The sequence below is a fragment of the Schistocerca gregaria genome, chromosome 2 (genome assembly GCF_023897955.1).
Source record: "Schistocerca gregaria isolate iqSchGreg1 chromosome 2, iqSchGreg1.2, whole genome shotgun sequence".
Classification (NCBI taxonomy): Eukaryota; Metazoa; Arthropoda; class Insecta; order Orthoptera; family Acrididae; genus Schistocerca; species Schistocerca gregaria.
Window position 1 is genome coordinate 702,189,008 of NC_064921.1, and position 25,109 is coordinate 702,214,116.

The 25,109-nt window shown below is 43.4% G+C and overlaps 1 protein-coding gene across 2 annotated transcripts in view; it reads left to right on the forward strand.

Moving 5' to 3' along the window:
* Positions 1-15,906, forward strand: part of LOC126334798 (cuticle protein 18.6-like) — a 47,673-nt gene extending 31,767 nt beyond the window's left edge. The window contains exons 1-2 of one of the 2 annotated variants that reach the window (XM_049997429.1): positions 14,016-14,057; positions 15,221-15,906. In XM_049997429.1, the coding sequence (XP_049853386.1) occupies positions 14,046-14,057; positions 15,221-15,811 (603 nt within the window). In that variant the 5' untranslated portion in view covers positions 14,016-14,045 and the 3' untranslated portion in view covers positions 15,812-15,906. Of the gene's footprint in view, positions 1-14,015; positions 14,058-15,220 lie in introns of those variants that run through there. The other variant, XM_049997428.1, reaches the window with a different exon arrangement.
* The last annotated feature ends 9,203 nt before the right edge of the window (positions 15,907-25,109 follow it).

Below are 25,109 nucleotides of genomic sequence, written 5' to 3' on the forward strand. Positions count from 1 at the left end.
TAAAGAATTTACTAATTTCTCCAATCCATGGTCATCCCGATTATTGTAAAGAAAAATCAGTCGTTCCTTTTATACATGACAAATCTATTGGCCAGCATTGCACTGGGTTGTGCCAGAAAACTTTCTTATAGGAGCAGATATACACGCGTTATCCGGCGACTTCATCGAGGAAAGAATTTTCGATTTATTCAGTATGATCTTTCAGGGCCATGACGCAGCACTGCTGACGGCCAAATTTATCAGTTAAAATTCAGTCAGATAATTATTGAAAGGTTATATATGAGTCATAGTTTTTATTGGGAGGTTAGTAACGATATTATTGCGAGGTTACGGAATTTATTTATTGGGAGGTTACGCTAAATGTGAGTGCTAAGCCGGCCGGAGTGGCCGTGCGGTTCTAAGCGCTACAGTCTGGAGCCCAGCGACCGCTACGGTCGCAGGTTCGAATCCTACCTCGGGCATGAATGTGTGTGATGTACTTAGGTTAGTTAGGTTTAAGTAGTTCTAAGTTCTAGGCGACTGATGACCTGAAGTCACATAGAGCTCAGAGCCATTTGTGAATGCTATATATAATTATTTTATCACTTGGGAGGTTACACTTGGCGACAGCCGGCCAGGATCATATTTTTGTGGATTTCTGAGAAGTAGTCAGTTATATATCTGCTCTTATTTACTTATTGTTAAATGTAATTTGCATCTGGCGCAACGCAATTACTAATTTGTCACTCTTTCTTTCACAGATCATCAGCAATATATTGCTCTTTCTTCTTATTGTATTTGTTCGATTTTTGCTTTGCCTTTATTTTGTGCTTATCTTTGACGTGTGAAAATGCCGCGAAAACTGCTAACAGTAAATCGCGATGTGCAATGAGTGAAAAAGGCAACACTCAGTGTCATAGTGATAATCCATAATTACAGATAATCAGTGCGTACCGACCACTAGTAATGATTTTAATCGTAATGATGAGCAAACCAATTCAATTATGTCCACACTAGAGTTAACGACAATTGATGACGCGGCACGTTCCGTTACAATGAACGCTGCCCAGTTTGACACACTTGATTTGTAAAATTTACACAGTGAACAGAAAAATGTTTTTACGAAAATGAACACTATACTCAAAATATGTCAGATTTATTTGATTCCGATGTAGTAATCAACAGTTCACACCCAATTAGCAAACCTTTTCGTAAGTCAGACAATGACCACATGGTTACACAAAACGTGAGACATGCAGATACACCATCACACAGCACAGAAAATACAGTCGCTAATTTTGGCATGGACCAAGCTGTGGCATTATTGCTACAAATTAATGAATCGTGCAAACAACTTAATGAATCCTACAAACAACTTAATGAATCGTGCAAACAACTTTATGAATCCTACAAACAACTTAATGAATCGTGCAAACAACTTAATGAATCGAACAACGATGTAATGAAAATCTGAAACAGTGGAATGAAAAACTAGACAACAATTTCAAACAGCTTAATGAAAAACAAGACAACAATTATAAACAACTTAATGAATCGAACAAACAACTTAATGAAAGTTTCAAACAGTCGAATGAAAAACACGACAACCGTAATGAACAGAACAAACAACTTGGTGAAAAGATTACAGCCGTTGCCGTGCAACGTCATGATACTAAAGGACAATTGCGTGAGGAAGTTAAGGCTTGTGCTAGGAACAGTAATGAAGAAATTAGATCTGTTGCACAAGAATTAAGTAATACACGTGTAGCCACAACGAAATTACTTAGAGATGAAATTATTGTAGCCGCTCAACAATATTCTGAAAACGCAACACAGTTACGCGACGAATTTAAATTAATCTCAGCGGAACTTTCACGCACTCTGGATGCGAAAGTCGATAAGAAATTTGAACAACAGAACAGCCAAATTGACGAACGTTTTAAAGTGACAGAAATGAAAAATGTTTCAGCCTTTAACGCGTCACAGCATACTCCACTTGCGAATATTTCTCACACTCACACAGCCAGTATAACTTAGGTAATTTACAGACAGCACGTGACTTAGATCCCGAACAGACACAGACAAACAGATTATCATACAATCCTGAACCTGCTCAGACATACAGAGACGATAATTTTGATTATAAGCACTTTCTGTCCGAAAGAAAATTTAAGGTATTTAAGAATGACAGAACACAGATTCACCCTTTGGACTGGATACAACAATTTGCTTTCCCATTTCCACCAGCTTGGCCTGTAACGCAGAAACTAAAATTTATTGCAGCGCGTAAGCGACCTCAAGGGATTCATCACACTTCGATGAATATGTGCCGTAGCGTGCACAGAGCTCCGAGCCGTAGTAGTGCTATTTCTTCTTTAGTTTTCTGCACGGTTGCCTATTCTTTTACTATCCTTTACATCTATCAAAACAGCACTTCAACTATCGATCTCTTCTAGGATTAAGAATGAGTAAAGAAAACCTGATACGACAAGTTTTACGTGAAAGTGACATTTTCATTAGACACCCCCGAACTACCAGTAAAACTTTAATAAGTGAGAAAATTTTAATTATCAGCATCGTCAAAATTATCAGCAACAGCAAACACATGTTGGTAACAATAGAGGGTTTTCCCCACAACAGCAAAAAAACCAGCCGGTTAGCATACCTAACCAACAATGTAATGTGCAAGGTCAACCAAGCTTTAATGTTTCGCCACCTACACGTATAGTGTCGGCTCCGACAAATAGTAACGCACCGAAACAAGGAAATCAGTACGTACAGAGAACACATCATTACAATTCCTATCGCAATGCGCCGTATAGCATTTATTATCATGGCAGACGTAAAAGTAATGAGCACAGTTTTCAGCGTACATTTAATAACAGTAGGTCTTATCAGCAGCAGAATCATCCGCAACAACAGATTATCATGAATGAACCAGACAGCCGGTATCATCCCGAACCTAATACGTCAGGACGAAGTAACAGAACAGTACAAATAGTTGAAATGCCACAGCGTACTCCCGCAGATAATAGCACATCAGAAAGAAGTTGACTAGATGCAATACAGGTTGCATCTTCCAACAACGTAAGCAATACTTTTAATACACAGAATATTGTTCACGAAAATGTTATTACTTTTGACGACATCCGAGACACATTTTTACATGAAAAACCAGTTATACTAAAAAACTCATTTCCCACCTTATCATTGAAGTAAAAATTAGATCATCCACATTTTCAGCAGTAATCGAGAAAGAATCAGAAGCTATGCTAGACCAAGGAATTATTGAACCGGCAATTAGTCCGTACATAAACCCGCTCCATATTTTTAACAAAAAGGATGGATCACTTCGGATCGTACTTGATAAGCGTCATGTCAACGACATTATTATTAATGAAACAGATCGCCCACAGACACTAGAAGAGCTTCTACAGAAATTTCATGGTAGAGCTATTTATTCCACATTAGATTTGAAATCGGGATTTTGGCAAATTCAGCTCCATCCGAAGTACAGGAAGTTCACAGCATTTCTCTGTTTTGTTGATTGTTATCAATTTTGCAAATTACCGTTCGGTTTAACAATTTCTTCAGCAGCATTTATTCGCGGTTTGAATACTATACTTCTGACAGAACTTAAAGACAGAATCACCACGTATGTGGACGACATCCTTGTTGCAGAAGCTAATTGGTCTGAACACAATCTGATTCTGGAACAACTGTTGCAAACATTTCGTGCACAAGGATTCACAGTTAATCTTGGCAAATCACACTTTGGCAAAACTTCTATAAAATTTCAGCAGAAGGCATTGCGCCTGACCCGGAAAAACTTCAAGCTATAGTGACATTACTGTTACAACGACGAAAAAACAACTACGCAGCTTTCTGTGTATAGTTAACTTTTTACGTAAATTTATTCATTACTCTGCTTTAAATACACCTAGATTATGCCAGTTGACCGGTAAAAACACTATTTGGTCCTGGGATAGCCAAGCAGTCTGAATTTGTTTATTTGAAACATGCCTTGTTGGATGCACCACTTTTATCACACCCAGATCCTACCAGAAATTTTTCCATTGCCACCGTCAGTTCTAACATCGCTTTAGGCGTATACATGTTTCAGGAAATTGAAGAAGACGGTACTACAGTAGTTAAAAACATCGCCTTTGCAAGTCGCATTCTGTCACCTGCTGAACGCAATTATTCTGTTACAGAACTTGAAACATTATGTGTTGTATGGGCTTTTACCAGATTGAGGCATTTTCTTTATGGAAGACATACTATCGTTTACGCAGATCATGGAGCTATACAGTTTTTCTTTCCGCTAAATTTACACACGACAGGTTAAGCAGATGGAAACTTTATTTACAGGAATTTAGTTTTACAGTTGTTCACATTCCCGGTACACAAAATATTGTAGCTGGCGCACTATCCCGTTCTCTCAGCAACAATCAGCAAGACACCGCGACCAACTTCTGCCAAGCAAATTCTAGCGTCATGTATATTCAACGAGTTGTATTTGAAAATTTCTCATCGTTGTCATTACGAAACATAGCACAAGAGCAGATCAAAGACAACGTGTGGAAAGAAATTAAACATCTCTGGCAAGATAGGAATAACGTTACCATTAGAAACCATTATACTGTACGCAAGAACATTCTGTTTCGCCGCTCTCACCCTGACAGCAACAACTGGTTATTATGTATTTCTGACGAACTTGTTAACAAATTAATTTCGTATCCTCCTTTAAGTTACGCACATTATGGAGACAGAAAATGTTTTCTTATACTGGGACAGAACTGTTATTTTGCCAACATGGAGAAACGTATTCGACGAGTTTTATCGTCATGTAAAATTTGCCAGAAAGCTAAATCAGACACGATTTCACATATTCCTCCATTACATCCCATTGTACCGATGAAATTGAGACATATGGCCGCTGTAGATATTTTTGCACGGATTCCCAGATCTAGTAGAGGTTTTTGTTACATCTTTGTCGCTGTTGAACTCACTTGAAAATTTGTTACCTTCACTCCACTGCGCAAAGCTACTGCTAAATCTAGTTCGAATGCATTTGTAAAACATTTTCTATTTCATATATTGCATGTATTGAAAGTAATTTCCGACAATGGTCCACAATTTCGATCTGTAATATGGACACGTGTGTTACGAGCTGGAAACATTTCTCCGGTCTATATATCGAAGTATCACGCTTCTTCGAACCCTTGTGAACGACTAATCAAAGAAATTGGTAAACTATGTAGAATATACTGCCATAAAAGACATATCGATTGGGATAGACACATACTCTCATTCCAGGATGTAATTGACTCCATACCAAATGAATCTACTATGCTATCTCCGACTGTTATATTGAAAAATGTTGAACCACCTAACAAAATTAAAGAATTAGTATCCTTTCCTACGTCTCGTCGTCTACGCCACCATGAAATAATTGCCATCGCGCTCGACAACATCAAACGTGCCGCAGAGCACCGGAGAAGACAGCAAAAAAAGGTTTGTACAAGTCGTGACTTTCACGTTGGACAGTAGATATTAGTACGCTCACATTATTTATCCAACATAGGAAAGAGCAGATGCAGTAAATATGCGCTTCTATACGCAGGTCCATACAGAATTCGCAGAATTCCTCACCCTAACGTAGTACACGTCGAAACTTTGAGAACCAGAAAAAGCAAGCGCAATCACCATATTTCCAATATTAAACTCTTTATTGAATGAACATACTTTATGATTTATCACACTGTAATGCCATTTCCAGATATTTATATGACCACTTACTGATGACGATCATATTTTTACTTGGCAAGTGCCCGGCAAAGTAAGGTTAGCAGGTCGCTTTTCTTGTCGCTATATATCAGACCGTGCACATTTTCCGTACTTTTTATGTATATATGACGATTTTCCCATTGAAAGTAGAATTTTCTCTGTATCCGATATGAAATCTTTAAGATGTAACAAACAAGTTGTCATTGGCATTTTCGCATATGATAACTCAATATCTTGACTATTTTACATTTTCTGCTACTACATTATGATATTGGGTGTACATTTTTGCACTTGAAAACTGTATATGATTTTGACCTAATACGTTTTCTGTCATGCTATGCTGTATGCTTAATTATATCACTAGAAACAAGTTTTCATTTAACGGGTATATGATTTAAATGCAAGATATTAATCCTTATTCTTCATTTTCAGAAAGCAATACCACGTAAAAGAAATAAATTATACAACCACAGTGGTTTACTACGAAATGGAAACTTCATTATCGGAATGAACGAAAGAAAATGCAATACCTTGTCATGAAGAGTAAATGGATCAGAATTAACAAGCATTTAACAAAATATACTATACACACTGTATAATATCAGTCTTAACTAATTATTTTTCTTTCAGAATACTAGGAGATTGATGCAGGCTGTCAGACAGAACTACACATGGTAATTTTAGTGATAAAATATGCTAGAAGTAAGAAACTCTATAATATATATTAAGTAATGAATGATAATGAATAGTTGTATGAGGAGAATGGTAATATAAATATGAATAACAAAGTGTTTGTTTTTTGCAGATGATAATAAATGATGATGAATAGTTATATGAAGAATATGGTAATATGAATAATGACGTTTTTCTTTGCAGATGATGATAATGATGAAGTTTATGTATTTTCTGTTAGTTAAGAAATGCTATGTAGTTATTTAAATTTTTGTTGCAGTTCCTTTTGACAGTATGTTTGATGTCGCATAGTACAACGACTGAATGTTTTGGGAAAGACAGCTAGAGTACATACATATTGAGTACACGTTTCATTACCTGTTAATTCGAAGTTAACTACTTTTCAGCATAATATACATTTTTTCTTTCAGGTCAATAATCCATTTTGTATTTTTTCCAGGAGAAGCTTTTCATGATATTAATATGCTATAAGCACTTAGTTATTAAACCTGTTCTAGAACTTGCATTTTTAATGCATTTGTGTCTGTTATTTATAAATGTGATCAACAATACTCTACTTGTTTCATAACCTTGCTACAGCTGAATCATGACGAATGACGTTATTAATCCTTATTTCCAGCAATAAGTCAAAAGCAAATATTTTCATGCCCCAGCAATTGGCTATCGATCCCAGTGCAATGCACTGCTAGCACAACTTTTTTTTATTACCAGTCCCAACTATTACCAGTATACAACTAAATAATGCTACCAGTTTAAAACATATTTTTAGTCCTAGATATAAGCATATTTTTCTGATGTATTGATTCCATTATATCTATGTATTATTGGACTAAACACCTTGAATACTAGTTCCGAAGTCTTACATTTTAAATATGTCTTATGTCACTTGCATATCATATATAAACACTAGTAGCTTGATGCTACACACAATAACTCATGTTTCGAATGATGACTTCAAAGTAATACTGAATGATATTTTGTAATACTACATAAATGCTGTGTCAATTATTATTGTATTGAGATGACTTATGAATAATGTTCTGTAATACTCCATATGTGTTACATAAATGTTTAGTAACTGGCCACTGAGTGCCAATAATTACTTCTTAATTACGTTTTGTTATACTCTATAAATGCTATGCCAATGATTATTGTAATGAAATGACTTATACATGAATGCTATGCCAATGATTCCTGTAATGAGATGACTTATGAATAAAGTTCTGTAATACTCCATACATACTACATAAATGTTTAGCAACTGGCCAATGAATGCCAATGATTACTGTAATGAGATGACTTATGCGTAAATGCTACGCCAATGACTACTGTAATGAGATGACTTATGAATAATGTTCTGTAATACTCCATACATACTACATAAATGTTTAGTAACTAGCCAATGAGTGTCAATAATTATTCAAATCGGTTGATACACTAGTGTAATTCTGAATGATTACTAGCATAAGACTTAATGTCCTTCACCTTCTGACCTAATTACCAGAAATTACTGCAATATCTGTATGTCCTGTCCATCGTCATGATCATGGAGCACTATATTTGGTTTGTGCACTAATTGTACATTGATGTAAGAGTATGGATTCTACCAGAATGTGGTGTTGACATCAAACTGTCCACCACTCTGACCAAAGGAGATGTCATTATGGTCCTGCTGTTTAGTATACCTAATGTACTACCAAAATGATAACATACAATATTAATACACTTCAGTGTCTTGGCTACACCGATAAATACTTCAAGGAAGAGAACTTCAGATTGTCTCACTTGGTGTTGTGCTTCTGTAGAAAGATATGGACTTTCAGCGCAGCTACGTGCAACCCACTGTGATACAACCATGATGCTATCCTTCCCATTCCTTTCCTAGTTCATGTAAAAATGCTAAAGACTTTTACAGTGCGAGTGCACTTCATTTCACTCCTTGATATGTTTATTTCATGTAGAAATGCTAAAGACTTTTACAGTGCGTGTGCACTCTGTTTCATTTTTAATATATTCTGTACTTATATTATTTTTCAATAATGTTATATATGTATATACTCTGTGACTATAGACTTAGTAAACTAAATAGATTATAGAAAAAATTGTTGCTCATGGCAAGTCCAATTGGCTCACCATCGCTGCCAAATTTTTGGCCTCCCTCCAGGGTTATGTAAGAGGTCCATGATTAAGGAATTTGATGCTAGCGCACTCGAGCAGATGTAATTTCGATGGATTGCTCACGCGCTGCCTGCGATGTTGTTGTTGTTGTTGTTGTGGTCTTCAGTCCTGAGACTGGTTTGATGCAGCTCTCCATGCTACTCTATCCTGTGCAAGCTTCTTCATCTCCCAGTACCTACTGCAACCTACATCCTTCTGAATCTGCTTAGTGTACTCATCTCTCGGTCTCCCTCTACGATTTTTACCCTCCACACTGCCCTCCAATGCTAAATTTGTGATCCCTTGATGCCTCAAAACATGTCCTACCAACCGATCCCTTCTTCTAGTCAAGTTGTGCCACAAACTTCTCTTCTCCCCAATCCTATTCAATACCTCCTCATTAGTTACGTGATCTATCCACCTTATCTTCAGTATTCTTCTGTAGCACCACATTTCGAAAGCTTCTATTCTCTTCTTGTCCAAACTAGTTATTGTCCATGTTTCACTTCCATACATGGCTACACTCCGCACAAATATTTTCAGAAATGACTTCCTGACACTTAAATCTATATTCGATGTTAACAAATTTCTCTTCTTCAGAAACGCTTTCCTTGCCATTGCCAGTCTACATTTTATATCCTCTCTACTTCGACCATCATCAGTTATTTTACTTCCTAAATAGCAAAACTCCTTTACTACTTTAAGTGTCTCATTTCCTAATCTAATTCCCTCAGCAACACCCGATTTAATTTGACTACATTCCATTATCCTCGTTTTGCTTTTGTTGATGTTCATCTTATATCCTCCTTTCAAGACACTGTCCATTCCGTTCAACTGCTCTTCCAAGTCCTTTGCGGTCTCTGACAGAATTACAATGTCATCGGCGAACCTCAAAGTTTTTACTTCGTCTCCATGAATTTTAATACCTACTCCAAATTCTTCTTTTGTTTCCTTTACTGCTTGCTCAATATACAGATTGAATAACATCGGGGAGAGGCTACAACCCTGTCTCACTCCTTTCCCAACCACTGCTTCCCTTTCATGCCCCTCGACTCTTATGACTGCCATCTGGTTTCTGTACAAATTGTAAATAGCCTTTCGCTCCCTGTATTTTACCCCTGCCACCTTTAGAATTTGAAAAAGAGTATTCCAGTCAACATTGTCAAAAGCTTTCTGTAAGTCTACAAATGCTAGAAACGTAGGTTTGCCTTTTCTTAATCTTTCTTCTAAGATAAGTCGTAAGGTCAGTATTGCCTCACGTGTTCCAACATTTCGACGGAATCCAAACTGATCCTCCCCGAGGTCCGCATCTACCAGTTTTTCCATTCGTCTGTAAAGAATTCGCGTTAGTATTTTGCAGCTGTGACTTATTAAACTGATAGTTCGGTAATTTTCACATCTGTCAGCACCTGCTTTCTTTGGGATTGGAATTATTATATTCTTCTTGAAGTCTGAGGGTATTTGGCATGTGTCATACATCTTGCTCACCAGCTGGTAGAGTTTTCTCAGGACTGGCTCTCCCAAGGCTGTCAGTAGTTCTAATGGAATGTTGTCTACTCCAGGGGCCTTGTTCCGACTCAGGTCTTTCAGTGCTCTGTCAAACACTTCACGCAATATCGTATCACCCATTTCGTCTTCATCTACATCCTCTTCCATTTCCATAATATTGTCCGCAAGTACATCACCCTTGTATAAACCTTCTATATACTCCTTCCACCTTTCTGCCTTCCCTTCTTTGCTTAGCACTGGGTTGCCATCTGAGCTCTTGATATTCATACACGTGGTTCTCTTCTCTCCAAAGGTCTCTTTAATTTTCCTGTAGGCAGTATCTATCTTACCCCTAGTGAGATAAGCCTCTACATCCTTACATTTATCCTCTAGCCATCCCTGTTTAGCCATTTTGCACTTCCTCTCGATCTCATTTTTGAGACGTTTGTATTCCTTTTTGCCTGCTTCATTTACTGCATTTTTATATTTTCTCCTTTCATCAATTAAATTCAATATTTCTTCTGTTACCCAAGGATTTCTAGCAGCCCTCGTCTTTTTACCTACTTTATCCTCTGCTGCCTTCACTACTTCATCCCTCAGAGCTACCCATTCTTCTTCTACTGTATTTCTTTCCCTATTCCTGTCAATTGTTCCCTTATGCTCTCCCTGAAACTCTGTACAACCTCTGGTTCTTTCAGTTTATCCAGGTCCCATCTCCTTAATTTCCCACATTTTTGCAGTTTCTTCAGTTTTAATCTACAGGTCATAACCAATAGATTGTGGTCAGAGTCCACATCTGCCCCTGGAAATGTCTTACAACTTAAAACCTGGTTCCTAAATCTCTGTCTTACCATTATATAATCTATTTGATACCTTTTAGTATCTCCAGGGTTCTTCCACGTATACAACCTTCTTTCATGATTCTTAAACCAAGTGTTACCTATGACTAAGTTGTGCTCTGTACAAAATTCTACTAGGCGGCTTCCTCTTTCATTTCTTAGCCCCAATCCATATTCACCTACTATGTTTCCTTCTCTCCCTTTTCCTACACTCGAATTCCAGTCACCCATTACTATTAAATTTTCGTCTCCCTTCACTGTCTGAATAATTTCTTTTATTTCATCGTACATTTCTTCAATTTCTTCGTCATCTGCAGAGCTAGTTGGCATATAAACTTGTACTACTGTAGTAGGTGTGGGCTTCGTATCTATCTTGGCCACAATAATGCGTTCACTATGCTGTTTGTAGTAGCTTACCCGCATTCCTATTTTCCTATTCATTATTAAACCTACTCCTGCATTACCCCTATTTGATTTTGTGTTTATAACCCTGTAATCACCTGACCAGAAGTCTTGTTCCTCCTGCCACCGAACTTCACTAATTCCCACTATATCTAACTTTAACCTATCCATTTCCCTTTTTAAATTTTCTAACCTACCTGCCCGATTAAGGGATCTGACATTCCACGCTCCGATCCGTAGAACGCCAGTTTTCTTTCTCCTGATAACGACATCCTCCTGAGTAGTCCCCGCCCGGAGATCCGAATGGGGGACTATTTTACCTCCGGAATATTTTACCCAAGAGGATGCCATCATCATTTAATCATACAGTAAAGCTGCATGTCCTCGGGAAAAATTACGGCTGTAGTTTCCCCTTGCTTTCAGCCGTTCGCAGTACCAGCACAGCAACGCCGTTTTGGTTAATGTTGCAAGGCCAGATCAGTCAATCATCCAGACTGTTGCCCCTGCAACTACTGAAAAGGCTGCTGCCCCTCTTCAGGAATCACACGTTTGTCTGGCCTCTCAACAGATACCCCTCCGTTGTGGTTGCACCTACGGTACGGCCATCTGTATCGCTGAGGCACGCAAGCCTCCCCACCAACGGCAAGGTCCATGGTTCATGGGGGGAGCTGCCTGCGATATGTTAGCTATAAGAGAATCTCAGACCAAAGAGCAGTGTTGTATGCAGTAGGAACTGTTTGGGGGTCATCCCGATTGTTGTAAAGAAAAATCAGTTGTTCCTTTTCTACATGACACACTATTGGCCAGTGGGCTGAGCCAGAAAAATTTCTTATAGGAGCAGATATATACGCGTTATCCGGCGACTTCATTGAGGTAAGAATTTTCAATTTATTCAGCATGGTCCTTTAGGGCCATGACGCAACACTGCTGACGTCCAAATTTATCAGTTAAGTTTCACAGTCAGATAATTATTGAAAGGTTATATATGAGTCATAGCTTTTATTGGGAGGTTATCACGTTATTCTTGCGAGGTTACGGAATTTATTTATTGGGAGGTTACTCTAAATGCGAATGCTATGTATAATTATTTTATCACTTGAGAGGTTACACCCGTCCTCCCTAATCCGATGAGACCGATGACCTGGCTGATGGGTCTCTTGCCGCAAACAGCCCCACCCCCGAGACAGATACTTTTTTTTCTAGGTCGTAAAAATAACAATAATCATGAAATATGGCACTAGGATATAACCCGTTCGTAGCTCTTTCGCTAACGTAAATCCAGTTTGAGTGCTGCGGCTAACAATTCTATCGAGAATCATCCTCAAATTGCGTTTGTATCTGATTTTCAGAATTATTATTTTTCTCTCACTAAGCAATCAACAACTTTTCCACCTCCTTCAGTAACGCGAGTCACTAAAAGTAAACTGCGCCCGAACAAGCCATGAAGGCTCAGCGGTACTGATCGGCCGCCGTGTCATCCTCAGCACACAGGCGTCACTGGATGCGGATACGGAGGGGCGTGTGGTCAGCACACCGCTCTCCCGACCGTATGTCAGTTTACTAGACCGGAGCCGCTACTTCTCAATCAAGTAGCTCCTCAGTTTGCATCACAAGGGCGGAGTTCACCACGCTTGCCAACAGCGCTTGGCAGACCGGATGGTCACCCACCGGAGAACTAGGCCAGCCCGACGGCGCTTAATGTTGGTGATCTGACGGGAACAGGTGTAACCACTGCGACAAGGACGTTCGCAAACGGGAGTCACACCGAACATGATTTTACACTACTCTGGAATCCCACACCCATATTGTGAAATAGTCCATATTCCTTTATTAATGACATTAGAAGAATATGCAAAATAAGAGAATAATTGCACCTATCAAAGACCGCTGTTTATCTCTCCATTTCCTTTTATAACACTGCAATGGTGCTGAAACGAAAGATCGCAGTAATCTAAGCAATGGGAATTTATTTAGGCAAATGAGTCTACTTTTTATACACAGCTCGTACTGTTCTGCCAAGTTCCTCTTATTGTCTAAGGATATGGAATACGTGCGTGTGAACAGCGTAATTTTCCTTGTGTCAGACCATGCATTGACTGTCGCATGGTCTACGGAACATACTGACAGCACTAGGTGTCATCTCCTGCAGTGATGCGGATATCCAACAGCACGGGGCCACAGTGCTTCGAGCGACTCCAGAAGATGCGTTTGCTGTCGGTTTGACACAGCCTTGTGGCAAATGTAAGAACTGTGCAGCTAATGGTGATTGCTTTTCAAGACCATTAAAAGTATTTTGTTTGTAACTTTCGTTTCCTTTATTACCTGAGACAATTCGCTTAAGTTTTCAGACCCACCATGTAATCTGTGTTCCTTTGCACTAACGTTTGCAATAACGCATCAATGCATATAATGTCAAAAAAGAAACTGAGAGTAAAATTAATTTTTAAAAATCTACTCTTAAAAAGTAAACATTAAAGCTAATCTGTACTTCCTTTATGTCTCCTGACACTCGCCACTGACTTTTGCAATGTAGAAAGTATGCACGCGACAAGCGCGACAGGGGTCAAGTTTTCCGCGGTGAATGGCAAAAGTTTTGCGCCGCGGGGGGGACCAGGCGGCTCCGGCTGTGGCTATATAATCAGAGACCGCCGCCCAAGCAGGCACACAGCAGCGGAACGTAGCAGCAACAGCAGCAGCATGGCGTGCAAGGTGAGGCAACCGGCAGCACCGCACTCTCGTGTTTACCTGGCGCCGTGGCGACGGCTTTGCCAAGCATTAATTTGAGTTTACTTTCACCTCTCGCATACTCGTAAACGAGGGTCAAGAAATGTCGTAAATGATGAAGAATTGAACACAATTGCCGGTAATGAACGACAGATGTGTCTTACACGGCAATTTTTTTTTGTTATTTTCGTAACACAATAATGAGATCGTCTGTTAAAACATCGTCTGTCAAAACATTATTCCAGGTTCCTCCATGTCTAATTTTTAGGCTAGGTGAGTTAGGATAATTATCAAAGAAACAATGGGCATTCGCACTGTTCAGAAGGAAGATTAATTACTACATTATGCTGAGATATCCTAGATACTTTTGGATTTGGAATACATTAATATAGTGCGTTGCATTGCCATTTGCGCGCCTTTGACAAGCAGTGTCAGCTACATGGACTTCCTTTCTAGCAAAAAAAAAAAAAAAAAGCGGTGTGGGGGCGGTGGGGGGTGAGAGAGGGAGAGAGAGAGAGAGAGAGAGAGAGAGAGAGAGAGACAGAGAGAGAGAGAGAGAGAGAGAAAACAGAGGGAGAAGGTAGAGGAAAATTTAACGAACACATAGGCTAAGATCAATGATGAGGGTGTTTGTTCCCCACTGTATACTTTCCTGTACAGAAGTAGTTTGTGCCTTTTGGCACTATATGCATATTGTGTGAATAATAGCGGTTAATAGCAAGGTGTTTGGCTTGCGAATGGGCGTGTCAGCGTCAAACTGGTAACCTCTACAGTTGAATTTTATATCAGTGCAACTGAGACAGACGAATAAATAAGTAAGAGAAAATAAATTAAAATGATATAATATATTAGTCCAACGGATGCAGATGCAATTAAATATTCCATAGAATTACATCTAAAGCACACGATCTACTGGTCACTAGCGCATATCAAAGAGATATGTCCCTGCGTTAGTTCTTTTGCTTGGAATGGACTCTTCATGCAGCAGAAAAATCTCCACTTTACGTTTGCCAAATTTTTCTTGACTTCAAAGTCCCACTTAGGGAGTATTGAGTACGAAAACTGTTCTACACAAAAGAGGGAGCACTTTTTATCTCGGACTGAGATGTCAGAGCTGGAATGTTAACAGTTTTCTGTTTCTTTGGCAGTTGATCGTCCTGTCCGTGGTGGTGGCCGTGGCAAGCGCCGGCTACCTGGGCGCCCCCGCCGTCTACGCCCCCGGTGCACCTCTGGCTGCCCGAGGATACGCCGCCCCCGCCTACGCTGCCCCCATCGCTCGTTACGCCGCCCCCGTCGCTAGGGCCTACGCCGCCCCCGTAGCCAGGGCCTACGCCCCAGCTGTCGCCGCCGCCCCCGCCGCCGTGGAGTACGACCCGCACCCCGAGTACAGCTTCGCCTACAACGTGCAGGACGCCCACACCGGTGACTCCAAGAGCCAGCACGAGAGCCGCAGCGGAGACGTCGTCCAGGGCAGCTACAGCCTGGCCGAGCCCGACGGCTCCATCCGCACCGTCGACTACACCGCCGACCCCGTCAACGGCTTCAACGCCGTCGTGCACAAGGAGGCCGGCGCCCACCCCGCCGTCGCCGCCCCCGTGGCCGTCGCCCACGCCCCCGTGGCCGTCGCCGCCCCCGCCAGGGCTTACGCGGCTCCCATCGCCAGGGCTGCCTACGCCGCCCCCATCGCTAGGGCTGCCTACGCTCCCGCCCTGGCCTATGGTGGCGCCTACCATGGTTAACGACTGACGTGGACCAACCAACCAACTACTCATCCTCACTTTGTACAAATTTTTGTATCCATTACAAAACATCAATATAATATTTGTCTAAACTATTAAGTGGTTCCTTATTACGTATTTTCATTTTCATCCCAATCCCAACACTTCCAATGTACGCTAAAATAGATAGCTCTCCCAAATGTACGTAATTGAACTACAGTGTTATGAATATTTTCTGTACTTGGAAACTGTAATACTTAGCCACTGTAGTATGCCATGCAGCACATGTTGCAGAATGTCTACGCCATAAAACATTTCCATCAATTTAACGAATAACCAGAAAATATGGTAAATCTGTCACCATCTAAAAGGTTGTTTGAACACTGCTGTGCCTTACAACCACTGGTTCTGAACAGGTTGCGAATGGATCAAAGGTACCGACCGACCACCGAGTCATCCTCAGCCATTAGGCTTCACTGGATGCAGGTATAGAGAGGTATGTAGTCACCACACCCCTCTCCCAGTCGCTGTCGGTTTTGCAGCTGCTACTTCTCAGTCAAGTAGCTCCTCAATTGGAGCCGGTTTTACTACTGCGGCAAGGCCATTGGCACTGTGCTTTGCTAGGCATGATTCTATTGATAGTGGTACGCCTTTGCCTTACCTCTGAGCTTTCATCTCTGAGCGGACTTACCCAACGGGTTATACAGATATACTTAAAGGTTGTCTTGGAGTCCGATTCACGGCACGTTGCAGTTCAGCGTTTCCACATTAACAAACATAGCCAGAGGGGACAGATGTCATAATTGACAGATAGGAAGCTGACGACATTGGTGGGAAGCAGTAGCAGCAGTATACAGTGCAAGGTGAGAACCAGTTGGATCGAGCCATCGGGCGAGAACAACACAGTTTATGCATGTTGCAGAAAGAAATTTCTGGTCATGTGGCACTATTACTGAAAAAGCTCAAGGTGACATATAATTCTGCGTTGTACTGCCATTTAGGTCTGTATTACTTTTTCAAGTAATTGTTGCACAACGGTGCACACGCCTCTGCACAGTGTAAGAGTAATTGCGGATCAGGTCTTGTGGACTGTGACTAAGTCATTTCTCCGCAGTATCATATTTAACGTTCCGTGACTCAATTGGTGAAACCGAAACTCTTAAAGGACCACTTTGATGCACGTCTGTTTGTATATCCGTCTGGTTACCCGACTGTTAAAACCTTTTACCTCAGGAACGAGTACTCGTTATCAAGTTCAGATTTATGTGATGTACTAAGGTCTATGGTTCCTTGGCGGAGTACTAAATGTAACCTTCTAAGTTAATACAGTCAAAACATGCGACCATTTGTGTCACATTTTCTGACACTCGAAAACTCATTAAAAGGTATAGGCTACTTCCCATTGACCTAGAATCATGAAATGTGACAAGAAACAAGCCTTAACAGTCCTACTAAAGGAAAAAATCCAAAAAGTCTTAATTTGAAATTATATCACACGAAAAAAAATTTTTTTTTCATTTGTTATCCGACTTCAAAGTTAAAATTAAAGCATTCTCGAAAATCTTGGAATTATTGCACATCGATAACAAGCAAAAATCGTAGAGATTGGCGATTCCCCGACTGCAGAACTGTCTAGACACATAATTAAATTTGTACAAGTGTGAATCGCACTTGCACCTGGCCAATTTGTTTCCTGGACTGTCAGTCCCGGAAAATATGCAGGAGAACTTCTGTTAACTTTGGATAGCAGAAAAGAGGTACTGCTGGAAGCGTAGTTTCGAGGACGTGTTGTGATCACGCGTGGATAGCTTAACGAGCATCCGCCTCAGGCAATTCTGCAGTGCGGATCGCTCACATTCGTCCCCTCCGCCGCACGGGTGTGGTGTTTGTTTACGTCTGCGTCAGAGCGCCTCTAAGTCGAACAAACTGTCGTGGCCAATTCTTACTGGACGAACGCTCTCAAGTTGACCTCTTCACACGAGGCAAAGGGATCGTTGGGTTGTTTGGGGAAGGAGACCAGACAGGAAGGTTATCGGTCTCATCGGATTAGGGAAGGATGGGGACGGAAGTCGGCCGTGCCCTTTCAAAGGAACCATCCCGGCATTTGCCTGGAGTGATTTAGGGAAATCACGGAAAACCTAAATCAGGATGGCCGGACGCGGGATTGAAACGCCGTCCTCCGGAATGCGAGTCCAGTGTCTAACCACTGCGCCACCTCGCTCGGTCGCACGAGGCAATACAATGGCCGTCGAGCACTTCTTACGTGATGATGTCAAGATTCCTTGTGACGATCTCATCGTCGTTGACGTATCGATGGTCAGCAGCGTCCTTTATGTTCAGATGACTCCCGACGTTGCCTACAACGAGATTATCCAACGAAGGCGACACGTACTCAAATTTCGTTACTCCGGCGACTACATAGGGCCTGTGGTCGTGGGCCATGCCGAACTTGACCTTCCAACGATCCCTGTTCTCTAACTGTCTTTTGAGGTACAGGAAGACGTCATCCCGGCGCTAAGCCCGTAAAGAAGAGTACAAAAACATGTAGCCGAAACACGGGTACATTTTAGTAGGCTGCTGCCGAACAGTGATGAAATACAACGGACAACCCCGAACATGTTTTTGGTTCTGACAAAGAGGGTGACGTCCCTAATGAATGCCTGTAACGCCGCATCACACAACCACGGTACGACGACACGAACGCCGACAGAACCACACGTGAATTTCCACTCACCTACGTGTTGGTACCACACGTCTGCCCCTCACAAGGCGCTGTACATAACGCTCTCTCAGTAATGACACAACCGAAGGCGCCACAGCACCTTGCCACCGACAATACTGCCCGTTAACTTCCAACCGGACCCGCCCACAAATGGTTCAAATTCAAATGGCTCTGAGCACTATGGGACTTAACGTCTGATGTCATCAGTCCCCTAGAACTTAGAACTACTTAAATCTGACTAACCTAAGGACATAACACACATCCATGCCCGAGGCAGGATTCGAACCTGCGACCCTAGCGGTCGCGCAGTTCCTGACTGAAGCGCCTAGAAACCCTCGGCCACACTGGCCGGCGACCCACCCACACTCGAAGATCACAACCATACCCGTGAGGGTATTATGGAGACTGAAGACCGCATTATCCCAGCCTCGGCTTTTGTACCGGGGTCACTTTCTTCCTCAAACACTGACACACATTGCCGGAAGGAAGAGTCGCCCTAACGCCGCAGGAAACGCAGCAAGACATCAGAATCGACCATTGAGTCAACTTCGAAAGACGAAGAATTGCCGTAAAAATCTAACTTCATACACGAAATCTTCTTCTGCTGTCAGAGAGACGCATTCTTCACAAGAATTGCATTCTTGCACCAGAGATTGTCAGCAAGAACCACGCTCGGAAGCAGTGGAAATAGCACTCCCGTCGTCGCCGAAGCGGATGTGCCGACTCGGTCAGCGCCGCCACCTCTCACCAATGTTGAAACCTACGAACCGTTGTTATGGGCAGATGATGGGGATTTGCCACTCCCACCCGATGCAGATATGTTCCTCCATTACACTAGCCCTGAAATGAGAGATCATCCCACGACGACTCCTGCCCTATGAGCTTCCACAATCCTCCAGGACAACGATCAGCAGCCATGAGCATATCGTCAGCACGGATCCCCCCACCAGGCATGCCGAATAGTTATTTTCAACACCAATAATATCGGCTCCCTCGTTAAGATTCAAGTACTGCACGACATGACAGGAGCATCTGACATAGACATAGCCCTTCTACAAGAACTGAGGACAGCAAATTGGTCTTGGTCTCATGGGTACGAGAGGTACGCCGCCCTCATGGATATGGAACACTCTTGTAGGACCATCCTCCTCCGGGAAGGGATTGCAGTTTCTGATGTCGCATATCTACCAGCGGCGTGAAGTGTCGCCTGACAGGTGAGGGAACCAGAATCGTAAAACTACACGCCCTATGGAATCGCTCCTACTCCCATGCAGAAGATATCACGCCTTTATTTCTCGGAAATACAACTGCGACTTTGAGCGTACATACGAATACCCACATTTCACCACATGCTCAGAACTTCGCTTTTTTTGTTGGCCGCCTTCGTCTCGTCGACACTTGAAGATGGAGGGTGGTACACAGTGATCGCCCGGGTGGTGCGGCCTGGCGGTTCTAGGTGCTACAGTCTGGAACCTCGCGACCTCTACGTTCGCAGGTTCGAATCCTGTATCGGGCATGGATGTCTGTGATGTCATTAGGTTAGTTAGGTTTAAGTAGTTCTGTGTTCTAGGGGACTGATGACCTTAGAAGCTAAGTCCCATAGTGCTCAGAGAAATTTGAATCATTTATTCACCCGGGGCATCACACATCACGAGACACTGCGCAAGCCAGCTCGATGGAATATATGTTTCTGACTCTCTAACATTCTATCTTCTCCACGCAGAACATTGGTCATCTGCCTTTTCGGAATATGAAATCTACATCTGTACCATCGACCTTTATAGACAGTCTATATGGGGCAGCACAGATAGTCTATATGGCGCAGCGCAGGACCCTGAAAACTCAAGACTGCACTATTGCGAGACCCCGAATGTCGACAACGGGTCGCATAAGCATGATATGCTTGTATTAAACGCATCATGCGTTACGAGGCCACACTGCAGTGGTGGATACTGTGCGTCAAACCGGCCGTCCGCCTCATCTTGATACAATGCGGTAGAGCCAAAGCCAGGTGGAACCACCTCACAACAGATTTCTACTATAGTGTTCAATGCGACTTTATAGACCATCCCCCATCCCGTGAACCGTCAAAAACAACATCAACGCATCAAGGCGAAACTTTTAAACTTGACCAGGTGGTGCCCTCTGGAAGGAGACATCATACAACGACGTGGCAAAGACAGGATTAATAGTGAAGAACCTTCTATGCATCATACCTTCAAAATGTTTGTCAACGTCAACAGGCTTTATTGTCAACTTCAGACCTACCTGATGGACGACGGCTGACATCCCAAGCTGCCATCGCTGATGCCTTCACAACACACTACAGACACCACCATCAAGAAGTACCGATGGTGCAGATGCTATTGCTGAGGTTCGCCACGAGATCCATCGTACACTGGAAGCCGCTGCGGTAACTTTCCTTACTGCAGAAGTGACCACCGACGATGTCCTTGGAGCTGTGGCCAAAGGATCACTGAATCGGTCTCCCCGCCCAGACGGTTTACCGCTCGAGTTTTGCAGAACCTTTCAAAATGTGATGTTGCCACTATGGAGATACATGTACTGCAAACTTTGTACGGCGCAGCACTCACACCACCAACGTCCGTAGAAGGCTTACTCTTACCAGTCCCGAAACCTGTCTGGGGAACACGGCTTGATAGTTACTGGCCGATCACGTTACTAAATTGCTATTTCAAGATTTCCATGAGCGTTCTTAATATGCAATTCAAACACGTCTTACGACAAGTTGAGTACCGTGAACAAACATCCTTAGCTGGCAATAATAACATTCACACTGCCCTCAGTGGAAATCGAGTTGTGATCGCTGTGGCAACACACTCCAGACTGACAGGCGTTTCTATTTCCATCGACTTCAATCAAACTTTTGATCGTGTGAGTCACGCATCGCTCAACCTAGTGACGTATTGGAGAGTGATATCCCCGACGCAGGTGTGATCATGCACCTCCTTCAAGGGGCGATGTCCAGGCTTCTCGTCAATAGAAGGTACAGAGAATATATACGGATTGGACGCCCCTTAAGGCAGGGTTAATCTCTATCGACGTCGCTTTACGCCATTGCGATGGGACCATTTATCTGCGGACTGCGGCGACGCTTGATGGGTATTACACTCTGGGATCAGGTGTTTCGCTGCCATGTCCACTCGGACGACTTGCCACTTGTCGCAAGTTCAGCGGTCGAAATAATAGCCACAATGGAATGGATTTCCCGTTACAGTGCACGGACAGGGAGAACCATGAACGTCGCCATTAAGAACGGCCGGTGCCTTCCCACAGATAGCGTATCTCTCTTTCAGTCGGTGGACACCCTCCGCTCTCTCAGAGTGGTGTACACGCGAGATCTTCGCCGTACCTCGGCGATCAATCTTCGGGCGCTACTGCAACGCATGCGGGCAAACATAGAGAGCCAACTGTTACACCTGCTGAAAATGTGCCAGAGGGTCTCCTCTGTCAATACACACCTGGTAGCCCGAATACCCCACATGGCCCAATGGCCCAGATTCTGCCCATCACTGCGACAATGACAGACTACAGGCAGCCTTCGGATATTTTATATGTTACGGCCACATCTTAAAAAAAGTCGCGTCTGTTGCCCTTACCTTAGCGAAATGGGGTGGTGGCCTCACGCTTGTTGACGTAAGCACTATGATCACGAGACTTTACACCAATATTATCCTCCAGTTGTGGAAAAGCCAGGCGGGCCGCTGTGGTCTCGCGGTTCTAGGCGCTTCAGTCTGGAACCGCGCGCCCGCTACGGTCGCAGGTTCGAATCCTGCCTCGGGCATGGGTGTGTGTGATGTCCTTAGGTTGGTTGGGTTTAAGTAGTTCTAAGTTCTAGAGGACCGATGACCTCAGAAGTTAAGTCCCACAGTGCTCGGAGCCATTTGAACCATTTGATTTGGAAACGCCAGGATATTAGTTTCACTGGAGTGTTGACCGCCGAATTCGACTTATTTCGAGAACCCTGCCAACGTCATTGGTACATATACAACATCGAATGCCACTGATCGGACTTCTCGTTTTGGAATACAGCTACATATGCACCGCGCAGCCCAGAACCAGGAAGACGTTTACCCGCGCATCTACCTCCTTCTTCGACCGTCCCTACCCCGAGACCCTGCCGAAGCACGTCACCCCAGCTTTCATAGGGAAACGAAGCATCAATCGTACCACAGCATTGACGTCACCGCGACATGGTGCTTTCTCGTCAACAGCAAATATACTACAAGGCAGGAACTGCACCGTACGGCGCTGGTGGATTCATCTCTGTGCCTCAATTGCAATGTCGAAAACACGGATTTACACAGTTTCGAGTATCGCGCTCCAGCAGCTGTCTGGAACCTTGTACAGGAGATTGTGGTTTTGTGCCTGCTAGTGCCCTCTACCACGTCTCTCCTATCATGTTGATATATCCTGATGCGACTTACTTTCCATCATCTAAGGGGCACGTCATCACATGGATCAGTGGCACGCCATCACATCGTCGATCCTGCGGACTTCTGGACACGTCTCCAAGCACAACACCACACCTTGCGCCGACATCGACACTATCTGGAATCGAGACGAAACGCGCTACTAAGGCAGGAAACGCCCCCTTTCTCCTCCGACGATAGAACAGCCGTTGTTCTGACGGCGAGACGACGGGAAGCATGGCGAAGCAAGTCTTCCTACCTTCATTATCTTCCTTTTTCTCTTCATCTTCTCAGCATTTTGCCTTACACGTGTTTAATTCATGGGTGGCTTTTCAACAACAGCCTCATTAGTTTCTCTTTTGCATGTGCTGTGCTATTGCAGCCATTTACGTATAGTAGAAAACAAGTTAGAAAAATGGATCAGAAACAAAGATCGTATATTCTGTATAACGTCTCCTCATGACTAGTTTTTTGTTTGTTTCCGATATATAAGAATACACCGGACTGTGACGGCTGGAAAGAACAGAAAGGCCCTCTGGCAGCCAGAGGGTTTGTTTGTATTGTTTCGTATTGTTTTCTTTACCCAAGTTAATATTTCATTCTGTCGTAGAAAAGAAGACTGATAAATACACTCCTGGAAATTGAAATAAGTACACCGTGAATTCATTGTCCCAGGAAGGGGAAACTTTATTGACACATTCCTGGGGTCAGATACATCACATGATCACACTGACAGAACCACAGGCACATAGACACAGGCAACAGGGCATGCACAATGTCGGCACTAGTACAATGTATATCCACCTTTCGCAGCAATGCAGGCCGCTATTCTCCCATGGAGACGATCGTAGAGATGTTGGATGTAGTCCTGTGGAACGGCTTGCCATGCCATTTCCACCTGGCGCCTCAGTTGGACCAGCGTTCGTGCTGGACATGCAGACCGCGTGAGACGACGCTTCATCCAGTCCCAAACATGCTCAATGGGGGACAGATCTGGAGATCTTGCTGGCCAGGGTAGTTGACTTACAACTTCTAGAGCACGTTGGGTGGCACGGGATACATGCGGACGTGCATTGTCCTGTTGGAACAGCAAGTTCCCTTGCCGGTCTAGGAATGGTAGAACGATGGGTTCGATGACGGTTTGGATGTACCGTGCACTATTCAGTGTCCCCTCGACGATCACCAGAGGTGTACGGCCAGTGTAGGAGATCGCTCCCCACACCATGATGCTGGGTGTTGGCCCTGTGTGCCTCGGTCGTATGCAGTCCTGATTGTGGCGCTCACCTGCACGGCGCCAAACACGCATACGACCATCATTAGCACCAAGGCAGAAGCGACTCCCATCGCTGAAGACGACACGTCTCCATTCGTCCCTCCATTCACGCCTGTCGCGACATCACTGGAGGCGGCGTGCACGATGTTGGGGCGTGAGCGGAAGACGGCCTAACGGTGTGCGGGACCGTAGTCCAGCTTCATGGAGACGGTTGCGAATGGTCCTCGCCGATACCCCAGGGGCAACAGTGTCCCTAATTTGCTTGGAAGTGGCGGTGCGGTCCCCTACGGCACTGCGTAGGATCCTACGGTCTTGGCGTGCATCCGTGCGTCGCTGCGGTCCGGTCCCAGGTCGACGGGCACGTGCACCTTCCGCCGACCACTGGCGACAACATCGATGTACTGTGGAGACCTCACGCCCCACGTGTTGAGCAATTCGGCGGTACGTCCACCGGCCTCCCGCATGCCCACTATACGCCCTCGCTCAAAGTCCGTCAACTGCACATACGGTTCACGTCCACGCTGTCGCGGCATGCTACCAGTGTTAAAGACTGCGATGGAGCTCCGTATGCCACGGCAAACTGGCTGACACTGACGGCGGCGGTGCACAAATGCTGCGCAGCTAGCGCCATTCGACGGCCAACACCGCGGTTCCTGGTGTGTCCGCTGTGCCGTGCGTGTGATCATTGCTTGTACAGCCCTCTCGCAGTGTCCGGAGCAAGTATGGTGGGTCTGACACACCGGTGTCAATGTGTTCTTTTTTCCATTTCCAGGAGTGTACTATTTATTTAAAATAAGAAATTTATGTAAAAATTGGAACGTCAATCTGTTCTTATTTACTTTTGCTTAAAAAATAAATACATAGAAAGAAGATGGTAGGAACAACAGTACG